General features: G+C 48.0%; 1 protein-coding gene across 1 annotated transcript in view; it reads right to left on the bottom strand.

Annotated features, from left to right (window-relative positions):
* MTOR (mechanistic target of rapamycin kinase) overlaps positions 1-17,602 on the bottom strand; it is a 117,913-nt gene that overhangs the window by 77,623 nt on the left and 22,688 nt on the right. Inside the window, exons 17-28 of the mRNA XM_027843822.1 lie at positions 17,337-17,471; positions 16,641-16,770; positions 14,982-15,232; positions 12,581-12,667; positions 10,478-10,645; positions 9,690-9,802; positions 9,300-9,462; positions 8,915-9,007; positions 8,192-8,338; positions 5,823-5,965; positions 4,184-4,346; positions 3,911-4,056 (exon numbers count right to left, since the gene is read on the bottom strand). Of these exons, the coding sequence (XP_027699623.1) occupies positions 3,911-4,056; positions 4,184-4,346; positions 5,823-5,965; positions 8,192-8,338; positions 8,915-9,007; positions 9,300-9,462; positions 9,690-9,802; positions 10,478-10,645; positions 12,581-12,667; positions 14,982-15,232; positions 16,641-16,770; positions 17,337-17,471 (1,739 nt within the window). The remainder of the gene's footprint in view (positions 1-3,910; positions 4,057-4,183; positions 4,347-5,822; positions 5,966-8,191; positions 8,339-8,914; positions 9,008-9,299; positions 9,463-9,689; positions 9,803-10,477; positions 10,646-12,580; positions 12,668-14,981; positions 15,233-16,640; positions 16,771-17,336; positions 17,472-17,602) is intronic.

Here is a 17,602-nt window from a genome sequence, read left to right as displayed (position 1 = left end):
TTACAGTTGAGGGAGGTGATGTCCCTCACCTGGGATCACACAGTAAAAGTCGGGGTCAGGACTGAACTTAGGCCTCTCTGACACCAAGCCCAGAGCTCTAATCACTGTCCCTACTAGAATGAAGGGGAAGAACCTTTAAGTACTATCTAGTACTCAAGCAGGGAGAGAGCAGAGATAATACCAGAGGTAACAATGAAAGCACCAGTGTGCTTCTGTGCCTGTGGGCAGCAGATGCTGACCAAAGACCAGTTATCGGTACCCCGGATACTGTGTTTCGATACCTGCTGCTGGTGTACTGTCAAAATTCCTTACATCTTTCATCACCTTTTCTCAAAATACTTTGCAAACAAACACCTTTACTGAACACATGAGGAAGTTAAGGCATGGAGGGGGTTTCTTTCTCTCAAAACTGTCCAGAGCGAGAAGGCTGTATCTGTCCTACAGAGCAGCCTCTTTGAGAAGTCTATCTTCCTTCCTCCTTAAACCTGGTCAGCCCTGCTCCCAACAAACCAGCCTCAAGAGTTCCTCTGCTCCCTTAATATTGGCTGTATTTACAGGCCTGTAACATACTGTCCTTTAGAAACCACAGGGAACCACCTCTGGTCCTATGATTACAAAGCCAGGGAATTTAAGCCAGAGATAACAGTGGGTTGCTAGGAGTTGAGACAAATAAAGAGAGCAAAGAGGAATCGTATAAAAGGAGAGCTCCTGGGCCTCCCGGGGAGGAGACACTCTAAAAGAAAACTTCCAAATAATCACTGGGCTCTGTACAACTCTGCTGAAAATTTCAGAGGCTCAACAAGCAGACCAACATTAGGGGACAAGAGGAGAAAAAAGACTGGAAAGAAAAGAGGAGAGAAAGAATGAACTCCGCTGTTTAGGATCCCTGGATAAATAGTGGACACAACTCTCTTCTTCCTTCTCCTCAGCATGCCTCCAGGACCAGAGCAGGAATGTTGACCTGTGTAGTTTCCTTCATTATTGGGGGAAAAGGGGGGGGAACAGGACGACGGGGGACGGGACTTCAATTGGGAGGGAGGGGACGAGAAAGCACTTTGTTGGAAAATGGGAAAAATGTTCCCAATCGATTAGCCTTTAGGAATAGCAGAACCAAGAAGGTCACCTGGAGCCTGTTCCAAAGGTAAATAACATTTTCATCTGACCAACTGTTTCTTTTCTATTTTTCAAGACTGAGACTTCTCTATCTCACCGCTGCTGGGAGGGCAGCAGCAACCCTGAAGGGGTGGTTTCTGACTTGTGCTGACTTGCCCCTCCTTAGGTACCCTGGTGGTCCCTCTGCTCCCAGGGGGTGTACTACCATGTGGTGCCAAAGTTAGTACAGACACCTGACTGGTGGTAGCCCCACTGCAGCTCAGAATCCCTGTGCTCGTCATCCATCAGCCTCCACCTCCCTGGCAGCTGTGATTACAGGCGTGTACCACCACATCTGACCAACCAATTCTTCCCTTAAAAATTCGTGAGAAGGGAGTGTATGCAACCCCCCGCCCCCCCACCGCCATGTATTTCCAGACAGAGCAGGATTGAAAAGGTGACCTCTCCTGAGAAGAGAGGCAATTTCCCCATCCGCACACCCCTTCCTAGCCTTGGGTTGCTGGCTTCAGAGGCCGGCTTCCTGTCTGGGTGTTTAACTGATACTTCAATCAGAAGAGTTTAAAGCGAGAATAACATGTCAGGTACTCCAGGTGGTAGGGCACAGTGTGACCCTCCAGCGTGGAAACAGATCCTGTACAAAAATAAAAGGCAGGGCCACCAGATCCTATTGGAATTAAACAAACCACTGCATTGTTTGGAGTCTCTTTTTCATTTGGCCAATGTTTGGTTCACTTCCCACATTTATGAAGCACCAACTATGTGCTGAGCATTGGACGAGGTGCTGGGGATACAAAGAGGAGACACAACAGCAGCCCCTGGTGTCGAGAAGCTCATGTTCCACACAGCTGCTTTCCTCCACTTTGCATGTAAAAGGTGCTTAGCAAATGTTTATCAAAGGAAAATTAATTGAATTTCCGCTGAAGTGCTGTTACCCTGGTCCACATGACTTTGAATGGCTTACATTTCTTTGTCCCGAGCCCCCACAAGTGCAGCGTTAGCTCCAACCTAAGGGCTACATTTCAAATTTAGCTTGTCCTGGTCATGTTGCTAACTATAATGGAAAAGAATGCTGCCAGGTCAGTGTGACTAACACAAAAAAATCACCAGGGAGATCTGCTACAGTGGCTGGAGAGAGAGAACCTGGAAGACAGCAGGAGACTAGTTTAAGGCAGGACAAAGAGAAGGCGAGCTCCCATCAGACAAGAGAATCACAGCAAGAAGTTAAGGAAGGGTCAAGACTGGTCTGCAAGGAATTGTGTCTGAAAACATGAGAATTTGCTTTCTACCATACTTGGCCTGAGAAGCGAGGGAAGGTCCCGATGACCCCCTGAAGTTTTCTCTCTAGTGCTCAGACCACCCTTTCCTATTGGAAGCCTGTGTCTCTACCAACAATGTCTCTGTGTTGGGGGACAGCTACGTGGCAAAGTTGGATAGAGCACTGGCCCTGGAGTCAGGAGGATCTGAGTTCAAATGCGGCCTCAGACACTTATGAGCTGTGTGATCCTGGGCAAGTCACTTAACTCCCACTACCTCCAAAACAAAACAAAAACAAAACACAAAAAACAACAAAAAAAGTTTCTGTGATTTTCTGAAAGGAAGATAAAAGCGACTGAAAGATGCCAGGCAGATGAGGAGGGTGGAGGGAGGAGAGCGGCAGTGATGGAGACATGGAAATTGCTCTAAGCTAGTCTAATTTGTGTATGTGGCCACTGATTCTGTCCAGCTCCTACCACAGTGAGCATGGCAGAACAAATCCCAGCTGCTTAGGCAGAGGATGGAGAAACAGTGGCATGTTTCTCATTCCTTCTACCTATTACCTCGAAACAAGGAAGTATCATCTCATAGATGACAACTCTTTTTGAAAACCTGCTCCTGAGGCCGCACTGCAGAAAGCAGACTCCATTCCTATTCTCCCTTACCCTCCATCCTGTCCCCCTCTTAGAGGTCCACTCTCTAAAACAAAAAACATAACCAACAGGAGAGTATTCAGCCACCCAGAGAGCATCTCAAGTGAAGGGAAGGTCACAGCACAGCACAGCCTGGCACAACAGGCCCTCCCACCATGCTGGAGAAAGTTATCATTAGCTGGGCATTGTTTCCTTTCCACTCAAACTATTTGTAGTGAAATGATGAACATTAGCATTCAAATAAAGATGAATATCCTCTGGTAATGCTCAGAGGTAGAGAACAGTTCTCAGTCTCACAGCAACAAGGCATTTATGCCACCTTGGCAGCATCTTATGGGAGGAGGTGAAAGCCACACCAGGGCCATAACTGTTATATTCTCACAATTCAGAACTCAGATGGCACAAGACTGAGGAACTAACAGAGTTGAACCTAAAAAATGCAAACAGAAGCCAATCCTGCAAGGAACACATTGGACAAGAGGGCACGTTATCACAGCAGCTTTCTGCACTGAGCTGGAGTGTCTGCTCTTGGTTTTGCCTTCAGGGCCCCGGAACAATTTCAATGCCCTATAGATCCTCATCCAACCAGCAACACATGAAGTCCCTCTTGTCCATTCTTTCTGAGATGGCCTTGTAATTGCTTCCAGACATATTTCATCAGAGGCAGCAACAACACGCACCGAAAAACAATGGGAGCCCAGGTGCTGAGTGGGCCCCAAATTGCAAATTTGTGGGAATATTGGTGAGTGCCATCTGCAGCTTCAATGGGCACAAATGTGTTCATTGGACCCTGCAGTGTGTAAGAAGCCCTGAAATCACTCAAATGAACTGGCATTGGGGCGATGTGGGAAGAGGAGACAGAAATCCAGAAGGGCATGTTAGCGGCCTACCTGATCAGAGACTCGAGGATGGCAGGGCTGGGGCCCTTCTGGAACTCCAGCTCCTTGTAGTGCAGTGCCTTGGCATATGCACGGCACTTGGCCGCTCGCTCACCTAGGAGGACGATGCCATTGTCATCTCGGAGTGGCAGCGGACCCTGGAAGGAGGATGAGATCCCACAGCATCAGAAAGGGGGCAGATGAGGCCGAGGACTAACTGGGGGGCCTTCCCCCATCTGGCTCCTTGCCACACTCAATGTGCACAATGGGAAAGGATGGGCTCACCTTGTCACTGTGCTCCATGAATTCTGCCAAGTTGAGGAGGGTTTGTGTGACTTCAGCAATGTCCTGGGATGTCAAGGCCAGCTCAATGCTTCTGATCAGCTCATCCTGCTGGTCTTCGTTCAGCTCAGACCAACAAGACACAAACGCTGCATTAAAAAGGTCCCTGCGGGGAGAGAAAAGGGCATCAGAAAAATGTGTTGCAGGTTTATCTGCCCTTTGCATCCCCGATGGCAGGTAGCACAGGCAATGTGACAGGCTGCATATAAGGGTGATGCACGTGCATGGTGAATGGATGAGGACTATCTCTCTTCTTCAGAGACATGTCTTGATTATCATCATGTTGAATCAATGAAGAGAGGGGAGAAAATAGCTTTTAGTGTATAGGTTGTGGCCTTCAAAGGAAATGCACACAATCCTCAAGGGCCTGGAGGGACCTCAGTGTTAGGCGGTCACTTCCCAAATCCTGGGGATCAGGAAATGAGACATAGCATCTGCTGCTATTTTAAAAAACAGGCAGAACTCTTGGATGGTTCCAAGCAAAGTTACAGCCAGAACCAAGAAACCTAAGGTATTAGAATCAAAATCCAAACCCACAGGATCCAAGAGGATTACCGAGCCTCTCTCCAATGACAGGCAGCTCCTTAGGAGGCCTTAGCAACGATGAGACTTCATCTCAGAGACTGAACTATTTAAAATTGATTCCACATCCCCAGGATGGCCCTGAGTTCCTGCTTCCTCCTGCTATCCTTTAATCCTATCAGACTGGGGGAAGGGGGTGGTGTTCAGGAAGTACTTCCAAAGCCTTAGGCCTTTTTCCGCAGCCACTGTGATAACCTATATCCCTTCCTGGCGACCAGTAAGAGATCAAAGAGGGCCAGTCTGAGTAACTGAAGGACTCTGTGACTCAAAATAATTTTGAGTTCTGCAAAAAGCCTGCCAGGGATGGGGGTGGTAGGGGAATCAAACGAAAACATTCATCTGAAGAATGAAGTCAGGAGACTGAGGGAGAACCAATCGAGGGAAATCAGCTTTCCTGAATCAAAGGTCTGGAGTGGGAGCGAGGTCAGACGTGCTCAGAAGACAGTGGGGACGGCAAAGCAGTACGATGCACAAGCTGAGTCTGAAAAGCCTGCACAATAGGCCCAGAGAATCCTCAGCAATTTTCTTTAAGCCTCAGAAACAGTCAACGTTCAGTAGCGGAGAATCTGCCCCAACCCCCTGGGGATGTGGTCAGCCACATCTCTGAAGAGACAGCAGGGACAGCAGCCGCTGAGAAGCAGGCAGTCCTGGCCCCGTTCAGTCGGGGCTGCGACGCTGCTGCTCCAGGCCCTGGGCTACATGGGACGGTTTTAACTGCTGCCCAATGGGAGGAATAAGACTCGGGTTTTCCCATCCTTGCGGGAATCAGTTTGCCTCCTCTGTACTTGCCCCAGGTGGAAAAATTCAGAAATGCTCCTCTTCTTAACCACTGACTTATTTTCTCAGTGAAGAAAGCTGACCATAAGCCCCCTGGCATTCACGTACAAGCGCTGAGTCCAAAGAGAGCCTGTTTCCTGATGGCAAAGGCTTCAGAAGCCTCTTCCACTTTGTCCTGAACCCCCATCGAGGCAGGGAAGTCTCCCTTCCATGCCGGCCTTACCTCGCCATAGGGTTGTAGGCCTGAGCCAGGGCCCAGCAGGAGCGAAGGGATGGAGACGAGGAGTCCTTCAGCAATTCCAAGCTTAGCCGTCTGAGCCACTCCAGCCAATCATCCTTGGAAACCCTCCTCGCTGCTCCCCAGGCCTAAAATGTCAGTCAGTGGCAGAAAGTCATTAATATCAAACATGCACTCACTAATTTCATAGCAATTTTCCCCCTAGATTTGGAAAGCTACACCTTTTACAATTAAACAGTTTCTGGACACAACTCAAAATAGCACTAATTAAAATTCAAGAGAGGCAGCAATTGACTGGAATACACCAAAATATAGTAAAAGTTAATTCTAAAAGATTGTGCTATATGAAAAGTCATGAAAGTCAGCAGACTCTGACTGGTGGACAGAGAAGCCCCAAACAAGGATCCTCCAAAGAGAATGCCGAGTTTTCTGCAGAGGCTCATCTGAAAGATCCAGGTTGATTTGATTTATCACTGGGAAATCACCAGGCAATGAGCACAGCTCATAGGGTTGGGCTGGCACAGGCAGAAGCCAAAAAGCTGCTGGGATCCTGGTCCCCAGCTGCAATCGTCCTCAGACAGTCAGATTCCCTGCTTAGTGAAAGGAAGCTACAGGAGTGACCTGGGCCCCACCTACCAAGCAGAGATCCCTCTTATTGTTTACGCAACTCTCACCACTTTTTTGGGGGTGAAGGTGGGGGGTGGAGGTGGGGGGTTGGATTTTATTTTTAAAAAAAAATTTTTAACTTTTATTTTCAGTTTCAAATTCTTTCCCTTCCTCCACCTGTCCCCCACCTATTGAGAAGGCAAGAAATATAATACTCATTATACATATGAAGTCATGCAAAATGTATTTCCACATTAGCCATGTTGTGGGGGGAAAAAAGCAAGAAAAATAAAGAAAGTGAAAAACACTCTGCTTTGATACGTACTCAGAGTTCATCAGTTCTCTTTCTGAAGGTAGATAATAGCATTTTTCATCATAAGCCTATGTGGGTGGGTGTGTGTGTGTGTGTGTGTGTGTGTGTGTGTGTGTGTGTGTGTGAGTGTGTGTGTGTGTGTGTGTGTGTGTGTGTGTGTGTGTGTGTACAACTGACCCAACAGTCTTTATCCTTGGACCAAGGGGCCAGTTACTTTTAAATCCCTCCACATAGGACAACGAATAGGAGACACCAGGGTCCAGTAAACTGGGTGACAGGACCACTGCCCAGCAGCCAAAGGGGGCCCTGAGCCAGCTCTGAAGTGGGGCAGCCAATCGCTTGGATGGAAGGAGGTAAATGCCCTGGGCTGGAAGAACATCTCCAGCCTACGCCCATGTCTAGATACCTACTGTGGGAAGCTCAGCTCTGCTCTATTCCATCAGGGTATGTACCGGGTGGGGTTGGTCGCTTACACCCCCTCCAGAACTCTCAGCTTAGCAGGATGGGAAACCACTTGAGAAAACCTTTTGCCCAAGGTCTCCTTTACATCTTCTATATTAAGTCATGTTAAGTCTGGGAGAAATGGGCAAGGAAGAGACACATGTGACCCTGAAGCTGAGCATGGCCATTTGGGCCAAAGTAGAGAAGCCAGCACTACTGGCATGGGTAACCTTGCCCCAGCTTGCTGATTAGACCTGCCACCACACAGGTGGCATGGGTGGATGAAAGAAGAGTCACAATGTGGGGGGGTGGGGGTGGAACCACCATCAGTGAAAGTGCCAGTGACTAATGTAAAGTGCTGAGATGAACAACTTGGTCATTCACTTCAAAGGTCACACAAACACGGTATTACATTTGGGTTCAACAGAGACTCTTCCTTTGAAATCACCTATAAGCACAGGTAAAGAAATATGCTACAAAGAAAAGAACAACAGTCTGAGAGTCAGCTGAGCAGGGTACAGGCCCAGCTCTAAAATGAGCGAGCCAGGAGATCTTGACAAGTCTTTTTCACGTTCTCAGCCTCGGTTTCCTCTTCTGTAAATCTGGGCTAGATGACCTCTGAGGTCCTCTCAGGCTCTCAATCCTCTATCCACAAAGCTCTCAAGAGCAGTCCATGGTTCTGGCCCTGACTTGAGGGCCGGGCCAACTTTGGATTCTATTTGTTGGCATTTGCCACAAAGCGCTCCCTTGTCACAGCTCTGGTGGCAGGCATGTTATTCAAACTCAGGTCTTTCCACACTTCCCAATTTTTCCCCCTTTAAAATGAAAAGGCTTACAGTTCCAACTCGGGAAAAGTGCCAGACTGGTACTTCTACTATCCAGACTTTAATTCCCCAGATGTGCCCCCAAGGCAGTTTCCAGCACTACTAGTGCCAGACAGCACCAGGCCTCCCTGTCCCATCTCCTGGCTCCCTGAAACTGTCCATGTACCCACCTTCTGCAAGTTGATGGTGCTAACATGCAGCTTCTTCATGGGCCCAGTCTCCACTGGTCCACTGGCTAAGGCATCACCCTGGCTGCTCCTCATCATTCGATGCTGATAGATTAAAGGATCTTCTTCCTCATCAGCTAGCGTGTACCCCTGTAACCAGAGATGGAGACAGATGGCTGGGGATGTTGCTAGACTTTCCTAGAACATCAGCAATCCTTTAACTCAGATGGGTTGCTTCCACGTCCTTCCCCACTCTGGAAAATTCTGTTCACTGTTTACAACAGGCTAATCCAGTGGACAGTAGAAAGCTAGAATTCTGCACAGAGCCACCCATGGGTAGTATTCATTCATTCACTGGACAAGTGGTTATTGGGTACCTTTAGGCAGTGGGAATACAAAAACAAAAAGGAAAATGTCCCTGCCCTTGCAGGGCTTATATTCCATGGGGTGGAGGGATACATGGAATAAGATGCATATAGATAAATAAATATGAAATATATCCAAAATAATTCCCAAGGGAAAAGGCACTCGCCAGCTACCCATGCCAATCGAGACAGGAGGGAGATATTGAGGGGAGATGAATCAAAAACTGGAAAATGATGAAGGGATAAGAGAGACAGAGCAAGCTAAGTTAGATATATTTAGTACCATCAGCCAAGACCCTAAAAAAAATGCCTAAGAGGGAAAGATCTTGGGGATTAGAAACAAAGATGCAGATGAGCTCACCTTGACAATCCTACAGATGAGCATGTCGTAGCGTTGATGGTTAATTCTGTGTCTCACCAGGACTTTATTTACCATTGGGATAAAAATCTGGTACTACAACAGGAGGGAGAAAAATTCAGAAAACACAACTAAATCATAATTGTTGGTTGATCTATTAGTCACATCTGCAGGACTCAGGGGGAAAATCCTACATATTAACAAAAGAGCTAAAAAAAAAACCCAACCCAATTTTTATTGGCTCATGTTTGAAAGCTGAATGATAGGGGGAAAGATCATATAATTTGGGATTTTCTTGCCTAACCCTGCTAAAGATAAAGTCTCCCCAAGCTGAGAGAGACTCAATTTAGAACTCAACAATCCTGTGGTCCCAGGAACCTTGCATTACCTTCTTCCCCAGCTGGAAGACAAGTGAAGACAAAGTGTCCATGGCTGTGGAGCGTAGCTCTGGGCTCAGGTCCAGTGTCCGTACGATAGGGTGGATGATTCGGGACGCGTAGTCAGTGAAGTCCAGGGACTCAGTCAAGCGATCTACTGTCTCCAAGGCTGCCCTATAATTGATCAGAAGGAGGAGTGCCTGAGAGGCTAGACTTCCTCCTCAGGCCAGGACATCGTGAGGGAAATGGACTTAACACTGGGTCTAGGGGGAGAGGGAGAGTTCAGATTTGAATAAACCTAGGACATTCTGGTACTACAGAATGGAGCTAAAATAACACAAAAATGGGTGGCCTGAGAACCTAGAGGAAACCACTGTCAGAGCCAAAGGGCAGCTGTTTACTTTCGAGCTGCTAAGGGAGCATCAGGCGCATCAAAGAGCTTCACAATCGGAGGCAAGAGCAAATGCAGGTAGTCATCCAGGTTGGCCCCAAACAGCTGGATTGCGTTCAGCAGCTGGGAGAGGGAAACAAAAGGACTGTCATTAAACAAGCCTCAAGGAGCCGAGCTAATGGAGGAAGATGGCGGGGATGGGCATCCCCACTCAGCAGATGAGCCACAACCCAGGGGAACAGGGTTTTCTTAGATGAATGTGTATATGGCACTGCCCGCCGCCCAGGCAGAGGGAAGGGACAGCTCAACAGGAGGAGAGGGGGGTCTCCTGGGTCACAGATGACCTCCCTGCCCCCAGATATTCTCTCCCCAGTCGTGGCCGTCTCAGGGAGCAGACCAGCATGGAACGTCGTTTTTGCTCCATGGCACCTGTGCCTTTACTCCAGCTCAAGACATTCACTTGACACTCACACGTAGGCCTCTAGTAATCTAATCCTTATTTTGGGGGGAAAGCCCTGTGATTTCATCAGCTCAGAAAATTCCTAGTGTATAAATTCCCTCTGCTAAAACAAATCAACGGTCACCGTAGAGATCCCTGAGCCTTGCCATGGTCAAGTAGCCGGGGCATTTGACCCAGGTCTTCCTGACTCTTGAGGTCAGCTCCTCGCCCCTTCCCCAGTAGCCTCTCAGTCCAACATCCATTTCTGCCCACAGCAGAGGCTTCCTCTGGAGGCTTTAAAGGAGATGGGTGCCTTGGCACAGCTCCTAAGGGCCTCCTCTGTGACGCCAGCTGCTCACCTTGATGGAGACAGTGCGTCCAGGGCTGCTGTCATGCATGAAGAGCCGAAGCATGTGAGGAATCAGCTGGGGCAAGTAGAGTTTGAATTCACCACCCAGAGCGACCACAATCTGCTCAATAAGAAGGATAATTGTGCTCTGGATGGAGCTGTTCATGACCCAGAACTCCTACAGGGACAGAGAGAGAAGCGGTGTTAAAGCCACTTCCAGGTGGTCTTTTCTGTTCTGTAGAATGGATTGTGCTCGTACTGGCTGGGGAGAAGCTCCCTCACGATCACAGTAAGGTTCTTTTGGCGTGATTGATAGCTTTAGCTAATTGGTTGTGAAGCCAATGGAACCACTGCCAAACATTGTTGGAGAGAAGGTCACCTGAGGCAACTGGCAGAGCAAAGAGGGGTTGAAAGGAGCAGAAGGCAGTGACGTTGGAAGATGGTTTCTATGGGTCATGTGGTCAAATAGAAAAAAGTTCTCTTAATGCGTCATGGGCACAAAGAAACATGAAACTGGTGGTGCACAATTGAGTAATGGAAAGGGGTGCAGAAAAGCCATTTAATGACGCCCCTAGTTCTGGGTAGGGCTGCACTGAAGTCATCTGACAAAAACCTCCCAACAAGGAGATTCCAGGGTGGAAGCAATGCTGCTGTCTACTAATCAAGACAAAGCAGGCGGCAAGTCAGTCCTCCCGGGTCCTGAATCATTGAGGGTTGGCTGTGAACAAAAGTACTTTTAACAGCCTATATGAAGACACTACGGAAATTAAGTTCTTATTAAGAAGAGGTCAAAAATTAAGAAGGTAAAAAAACCAAGTCAGAAGGCCCCAGGGAAACAGCCTTCGCTTCATTTAAAAAAAGGCCCAGTCCTAGAAGGCGGGTGCAGCCCGGAGAAGGCACCATTCTCAAGTCAACGAGGCTCACAAAAGATGACCTGCCATTGATTTCACAGCCACCTGGCTTGTTGGATAACGTTTTATTTCTGCCTCCCATAAAGAATGTCCATTGGCCCCCAGGGCTCCTCTGCCCCGAGACACCAAGTCAGCCGTTGCTGCCAGAAGCTGGCTGGATTACTGCACACAAAGAGGCCTTCTCTTCTCTGTCCAGGGGGAGCTCATTAAATACTCTGGACCCAGAATCACAAGAATGGGGTCCCTGTTGTATGTGCGCCACCCTGTGAAACATTTTGCAGGTGTGGGCTCCACCTCCCAAAGTGTCCTGGCTTTAAAGCTTTGGACGAATAAATCAATCAGAGACATCAGCTCATGAGCCCCAAGAATGCCCCCATTTTTCTGATATTACCCACCAGGCTTCTCAGAGTTCTACATAAGTGCTCCTTGTGTGAGAACCTCTGAAAAGGCCTTGGGACAGGGGGAGCCACACCATTCTCAATTATTTACATGTGCAAGAGCTATTGGTGCTGAGCCTGGGGAGCTGAAGTCAGCAATTTTCCTTTTACCCCTGAAGCTCCTTCTAAGCCAACAACATAAAGATGTGGTCTTGAAGGCAAGAAAACAACCTTTTGGTGTTTCCATGCTGAACAGCTCTCAAGGCTCCCTTCCCCACAGAGACATTTAAATTATGCAGTGGAAGAGGGGAAGGAAGCCTCCCTGCCACTCCACACACTGAGAATGGCCCTGAAGTCAATGGGAAGTCACCCTGACAACAGTTTCCTACATGCTATGAACCACATTAACAACCACCTCGCTGACAAATTTTCTCATCTGCCACCCCTTCCATTTTTGAAAGAAGCTGAAATGTCCATCTCCTCCTCAGCACTTAATAAACTACCGAGCTCTGAGATGGTCCAATCCACTGGCACACATCCAAGCTCACAGTTTCACACCACCGCAGCGGGTGCTACATAGGCCACTACATCATTTTCTTGCCGGTGGCTACTTCACCCACAGATTTCAATCCTGGAAACTGGGGGCCAGGGACAAAATCAACCTTCTAAACCTAGCTGGATGTGCTTTGGATCAACTGTCACTTGGGGTTTTTAGGAAGCTTTTCCATTGCAATGGGTCAGGGATGAAAAGGGCCTCTTATCCAGCTCTGCTCCAAGCCCTCTCTGGACTCCCCAGCTGTGGCCAAGCAGAAAGGCTCCACTCACTCTCATAAGGGTGACGATCTCGTCCATGTAAGGTCTGATGTGGCTTCTCACAAAGGACACCAGCATCCCCAGCTGCTGGAACAGAAACTAAAAAGGAGACATTAGTGCCCGCCCAGCCCTCAAGACCAATGCCCAGAGACAGCCCAGACTAACGCTGGGGAGGGCGCGGCTTTTTGTGAACCACAAATACTTGTTGGGTTCATTCAACCCTAATTTGCCATCACTCCAATTTGGTAACTAGCCAGCTCTCTATGATCTGGAGGCTGTTTATTTGTGGCAAGCTTTGCTTTTAATATCTCAGTAAAAACATCTCTGCTTAAGCAATTTTTATGGTGAACATTATCAACACGTTTGGAAGTCTGGAATTCTCTTTAAAAAAGCTAAAAAACAATGATTAATTTATGTCTGAATGCTTCCAGAGATGGTACGAGCTATCCAGCAAGCAAAGTTTTGGGAGGAAGGAAAAAAGGTAGCTTTACTTAGGCTGGTGATGGTCCCCACTCCTGGGATCATGCAAACAGCAGAGCTGAGGAAGGTGATGAGGAAGGCGAGAGGGACTGGTGGAGTGAGAAAAGCCAAGCTCCTCCACCTTCTGGCAGCCCCTAACCCTTAGCTTCCTCACATTTGTGAAATGGGAATAAGTCCCAGGGAGTGCTCTAAGGAGCAAATGAGATCCCGTGTACATCAGTGCTAGGAGAACCGTAACCTGCAATCCTAGTCTGTGGCAGCATTATGGAGGGGAAAAGAACGGGGTGGGGTGGGGGGCTGCCTTCCCAGCTCTTTGGAGCAGTGTCTTCACAGTAGCGTCATTAATTTATTGGTATGATCGATTCCCAGATCAATGAAAAGACAGTCTAAGAGTTGAGCATATAACCACACTCCAGTGTTGAACACAAATGACTTTCCCATTATCTGTGCTTCTGCTCTCTCCACTAAAGCACTCAGATCCAGACCTATCTTTCTAGTTTCATCTTTGAAACTGGATTGGGAGAAGTCTAGGACAAATAAAAGGAACACTGATTTCATGCAAGGCTAATTAATTAACCTGACAGAAGGCAGTAGCCTCAAGAAGCAGCACTGGCAAGAAACGGAGATGAATTCCAAGGGAGTTTGGGCAAACCTATGAATGACTGGGTGACGCATGGGGGCAGCTCCTGCCAGCTCAGGCCTAGCCTGGATGCTTCAGGACTCTGAGTCAATGGGCTGACTCTCATCTCCCAGGGATCTTTTCGCTAAAGTTAAGTGCTCCAGAAAGCTCTGTACCACCATTAGGGAGGCTGGTGAAACTAAAACTCCTCACCTAAGTATTTTCTGACTGAATTTTCTTCACACAGGCAGGATGACAGACTTTAGGCGAGGGAACACCAAAACATTCTGGGTGGCAGGGAGGTCAAAGAAGACCAAACGATCATTGGAAAGAAAAAAGCTGCACTATTCTTTCCAGAGAGCACGGCCAGGCTCTGATGAAGGAAACCTCCAAGGGGTCTGATTTGTGGAGGTGTGGCAATGTGACGTTACCAAAAGGCAATTTTGGCATCCTTTAATGGTCCAGATCATTTCTTCTCCCTTTGAGTTTTTTTTTAAACTAATATCTTTCACTTGCAAATTAATATTTTTGGATAAAAAGTACTGAAGCTTGGAGTGGGATGGTCAGGTTGAGGGAACCATTCCCAAGAAAAATCTCCCCTCTCGCCTCAAGGGACAGCTGGGTATTGAGAGGAACAACAAGTGGGGGACTCCTGTTTGAGGAATTCCACCTTTTCTTTCCAAATCATTTCCTCAGTTGGAATAAGAATGTCGATCTGACACACGTTTGTCGTATCAACTCTTTAAACAAGGCATCTGGGGCACTGGACTCCCTCTGAGAGTGAATGGGATGAGTCCACCTGCACTGGCAGCTGGCATGCTCTCCCCTGCACCTGGATGGCCCCTTTCCAGGACCCTGACCACTGGCCAGTGGCAAGGTGCCAAAGCACGAAGGTATTTTCGGGTTAGAACAGAGCAGGGAGAAAGCACCATCTATCACCAGGAAGCAAGCGGGCTTCCTAGCTTCCTAAACAGTAGGATAAAACAGTCCTGGAATCAATACCCTGAGGGATTCAACTTGACATGAGGAGGAGCCATTGAATCTAGTCCAGTAAATTAAGATGACAAACAGGCCTGGTTTCAGGAGCAAAGCCAGAGACTCTTCAAATGGCAGGGCAAACCCCCAGGGCCACTGGAGCCAGGGAGCAGGACCAGGCAAAGCTGGAATGTGGAAACTACTCTTTCGTGAAATGAACCGGGGGAGACAAAACCACAGCAGGCATGGGGTCACCCAAAGAAACATCACCCAGGAGCCAGAGGGGATGACAGCTGATATGAAGAGGGGTGCCAGGGAGACATTCCCTTGCCTACTTACTTCCCGAATGGCACCATCACAGACCCGGATCACATTGAGGAATGTGGGCATGACCTGGGGCAGGAACTGAACGCACTTGAGCCCCAGGGATTTGAAGATGAAGGTGATGGCCTGAACGACCATGGTGTGATGGTGGGAGAGGGACTGGTCTCGGAAGATCCTCATCAGAGCCACCATCGACACGGCTGGGTAGAATTCGTCGAGAGGCAGGTTGCCCATGTTCACCAGCATTTCACTGGTGCTGTAGTCGGCTGGGACAAAGCCAAAGAGACAGCATCTAAATACAACGCACGCCTGGCTTCGGGGAGGGCAATAAGCATTGGTAAGCTGCTCTTTCACACACCTTTCTTCCCTTCTAACATCACGAAGAATACAGCAATGTGCTAAGAATCACCACCATCACGGAAGAAAATGACTCTAGGGCCTTCCTCTATTGCTCAAACAAGACTCTAAAAGTCGGCTTCATGGATTAGGGTCCTTACAATGGTATGCATCTGACCTAACTTCTTACGGTTATTGTTCACATCTTAGCAGCTGAAGCGACCAATAAAAATAACTACTCTCCCAAATGAAAGTAATTGAAATTTAGTGGATTCATTTAGGCAAACATCTGTTCAACAGCTGCTTGGCCCTCAAACCCCTGGGGAATTCAGCTGAGTTAACAGAAAGTTATACCTGACCAGAAAAATCAGGCTCTTAAGGAGAAGTCCTGTGATTTAACAGGGGCCTGAGAGGAATAAGGACTCATACTGGAAGGAAGACGAGGGATTGAAGGCAGATGTGAACAAGAAAGCAGACCCTGAACTTTATCTTCCCAATGACTTGGATCTGCTATGGAATCAATGGCATGAGATCACTTACTGAAGCTTCTTTTTGGGCCAGGGAAGGGAGTGGGAGATTTAATCTCCTTAACATAAGGAATAAAGGTAAGAAATAAAGGTAATAAATAAAGGCCTGTTTCACTGGCGAGGAATGGGTCCCTGAAGTGGCTGTCAAAGACAGGGACAAATATCACCCACTGTGAGGACAAAAATACCCTTGTGAAAGGCAGTGAAGACTAACAGATCTAGTATTTAGTGGAAAGAAAAAAGCCTTGGGTATGAGTGTGCTAACTGGTTTTCTAGGGAAATCTAGGGCAAAATCTATCTTTCAAAATGGAAAACAAATTCTGAACTCTGCCTCCCAGAAGAGCTGTGGGAATGAATTATATCAAAGAGACACTGGAGAACAATAAGATGTCAACATCTTTCTCCCTCCCATACCTGCTCTGAGAATTAAGAATGAAAACAGCTTATGAATCTCAGAGCCCCAGAAAAGACAAAGAACCTGGAGAAGGAGTGCTCTCCTCCCCACTCCCGCTCCTGCCCCCACCCCCACCAAGCTAGAAGCTTCAGGAGGCTGGAGACTGCTTCTTCACTCTCCCCTTCCACCTCCCCTAGGGCCTTGCAGAGAAAACAAGCCCTCCATAGCAAGCTGTTTAATGAATGAATGCATACTCTGGCTCGCCACAAAATAGCAAACTCCATTCTGAATACTAGGTGAAACTGACTTTTCACTCAAAAATGACTAAATGCCCTAATACTTTCGAGGACTACAAGACAACCTGCCCAAGCGCCAACGTTCAGGGACCTGGCAGGCTCAACTCCCCCTTCCACTTACAGGAATCCTGGCTGGATTTGGACTCAGATAAGCTGACGGCAGAAGCATCCCGAGACTGGTCAATCATGCCGATGTTCACTTTGTGCTTGTAGGGATCCAAAGCACCCAAAAGCCCCAACACTCGAATGGCCTGCATGAGGAAGGGGAAAAGGAAACTAGGCCCTCCCTTGCTGCCCCAGACATAGCCCACTGCCCTCCCCTGCCCTGACACTCTTTCTAGGTTCGTGCAAAGGAAGCCCGTTCTTAGGCAGCAAGGTGGTGCAGTGGACACAGCACTGGATGTGGAGTCAGGAAACCCCACCTCAGAGGCTTACCAGCTGTGTGACCCTGGGCAAATCATTTCACCTGAGCATCAGTTTCCTCATCTGGAAAAAGGGGGTCATAGCTGGAGCACGTACCTCCCAGAGTTGTTGTGGGTATATATACAGAGTGCTATACAAAACTTCTAAGTGCTATTATTATCATCATTCTGACGAGCAGACCCAGGGACAACAAGTGAGTCACGACCTCTCTGACCTTCAGTTTCCTTGTCTAGTAAATGGGGGGTTGGACCAGATGACCTCTGAGCCCCTGGCCTGTTCTAAATCTAGGCCCCTGAGATCACAGAAAGATGGCCGATCGCAAGAAAATGCGAACACTCCAGATTTTCTTCTCTCTTTCTTTTCTATGCACAGCCAAATTGCTTCAGTTTCCTACCTCCCTTCGGGTACCCTGGTTCTGCTCGGTCTTCAGAAAGTTCAGCAGCACCTCCAACAGAGTCGGGTATTTCCTGTAAGGCTCCACCACATAGCCAGTGCTGGCCACCAGCTGCCCCAGGGTCCACAGTGCTACCTGGAGCAGAAGTAAAAACCAACAAGTCAAGTCTTTGGAGAACTAAGGGAAAGGAAAAACACCAGTGATCTCTTTGCTGACAACAAAAAGTCAGAAGCTGTACCCAGAGCAGTTTCTCTGTAACAGACTGT

This window comes from Vombatus ursinus, unplaced genomic scaffold (genome assembly GCF_900497805.2).
Source record: "Vombatus ursinus unplaced genomic scaffold, bare-nosed wombat genome assembly UNPS02014932.1, whole genome shotgun sequence".
Classification (NCBI taxonomy): Eukaryota; Metazoa; Chordata; class Mammalia; order Diprotodontia; family Vombatidae; genus Vombatus; species Vombatus ursinus.
This window is presented reverse-complemented; position numbering and strand designations above follow the sequence as displayed.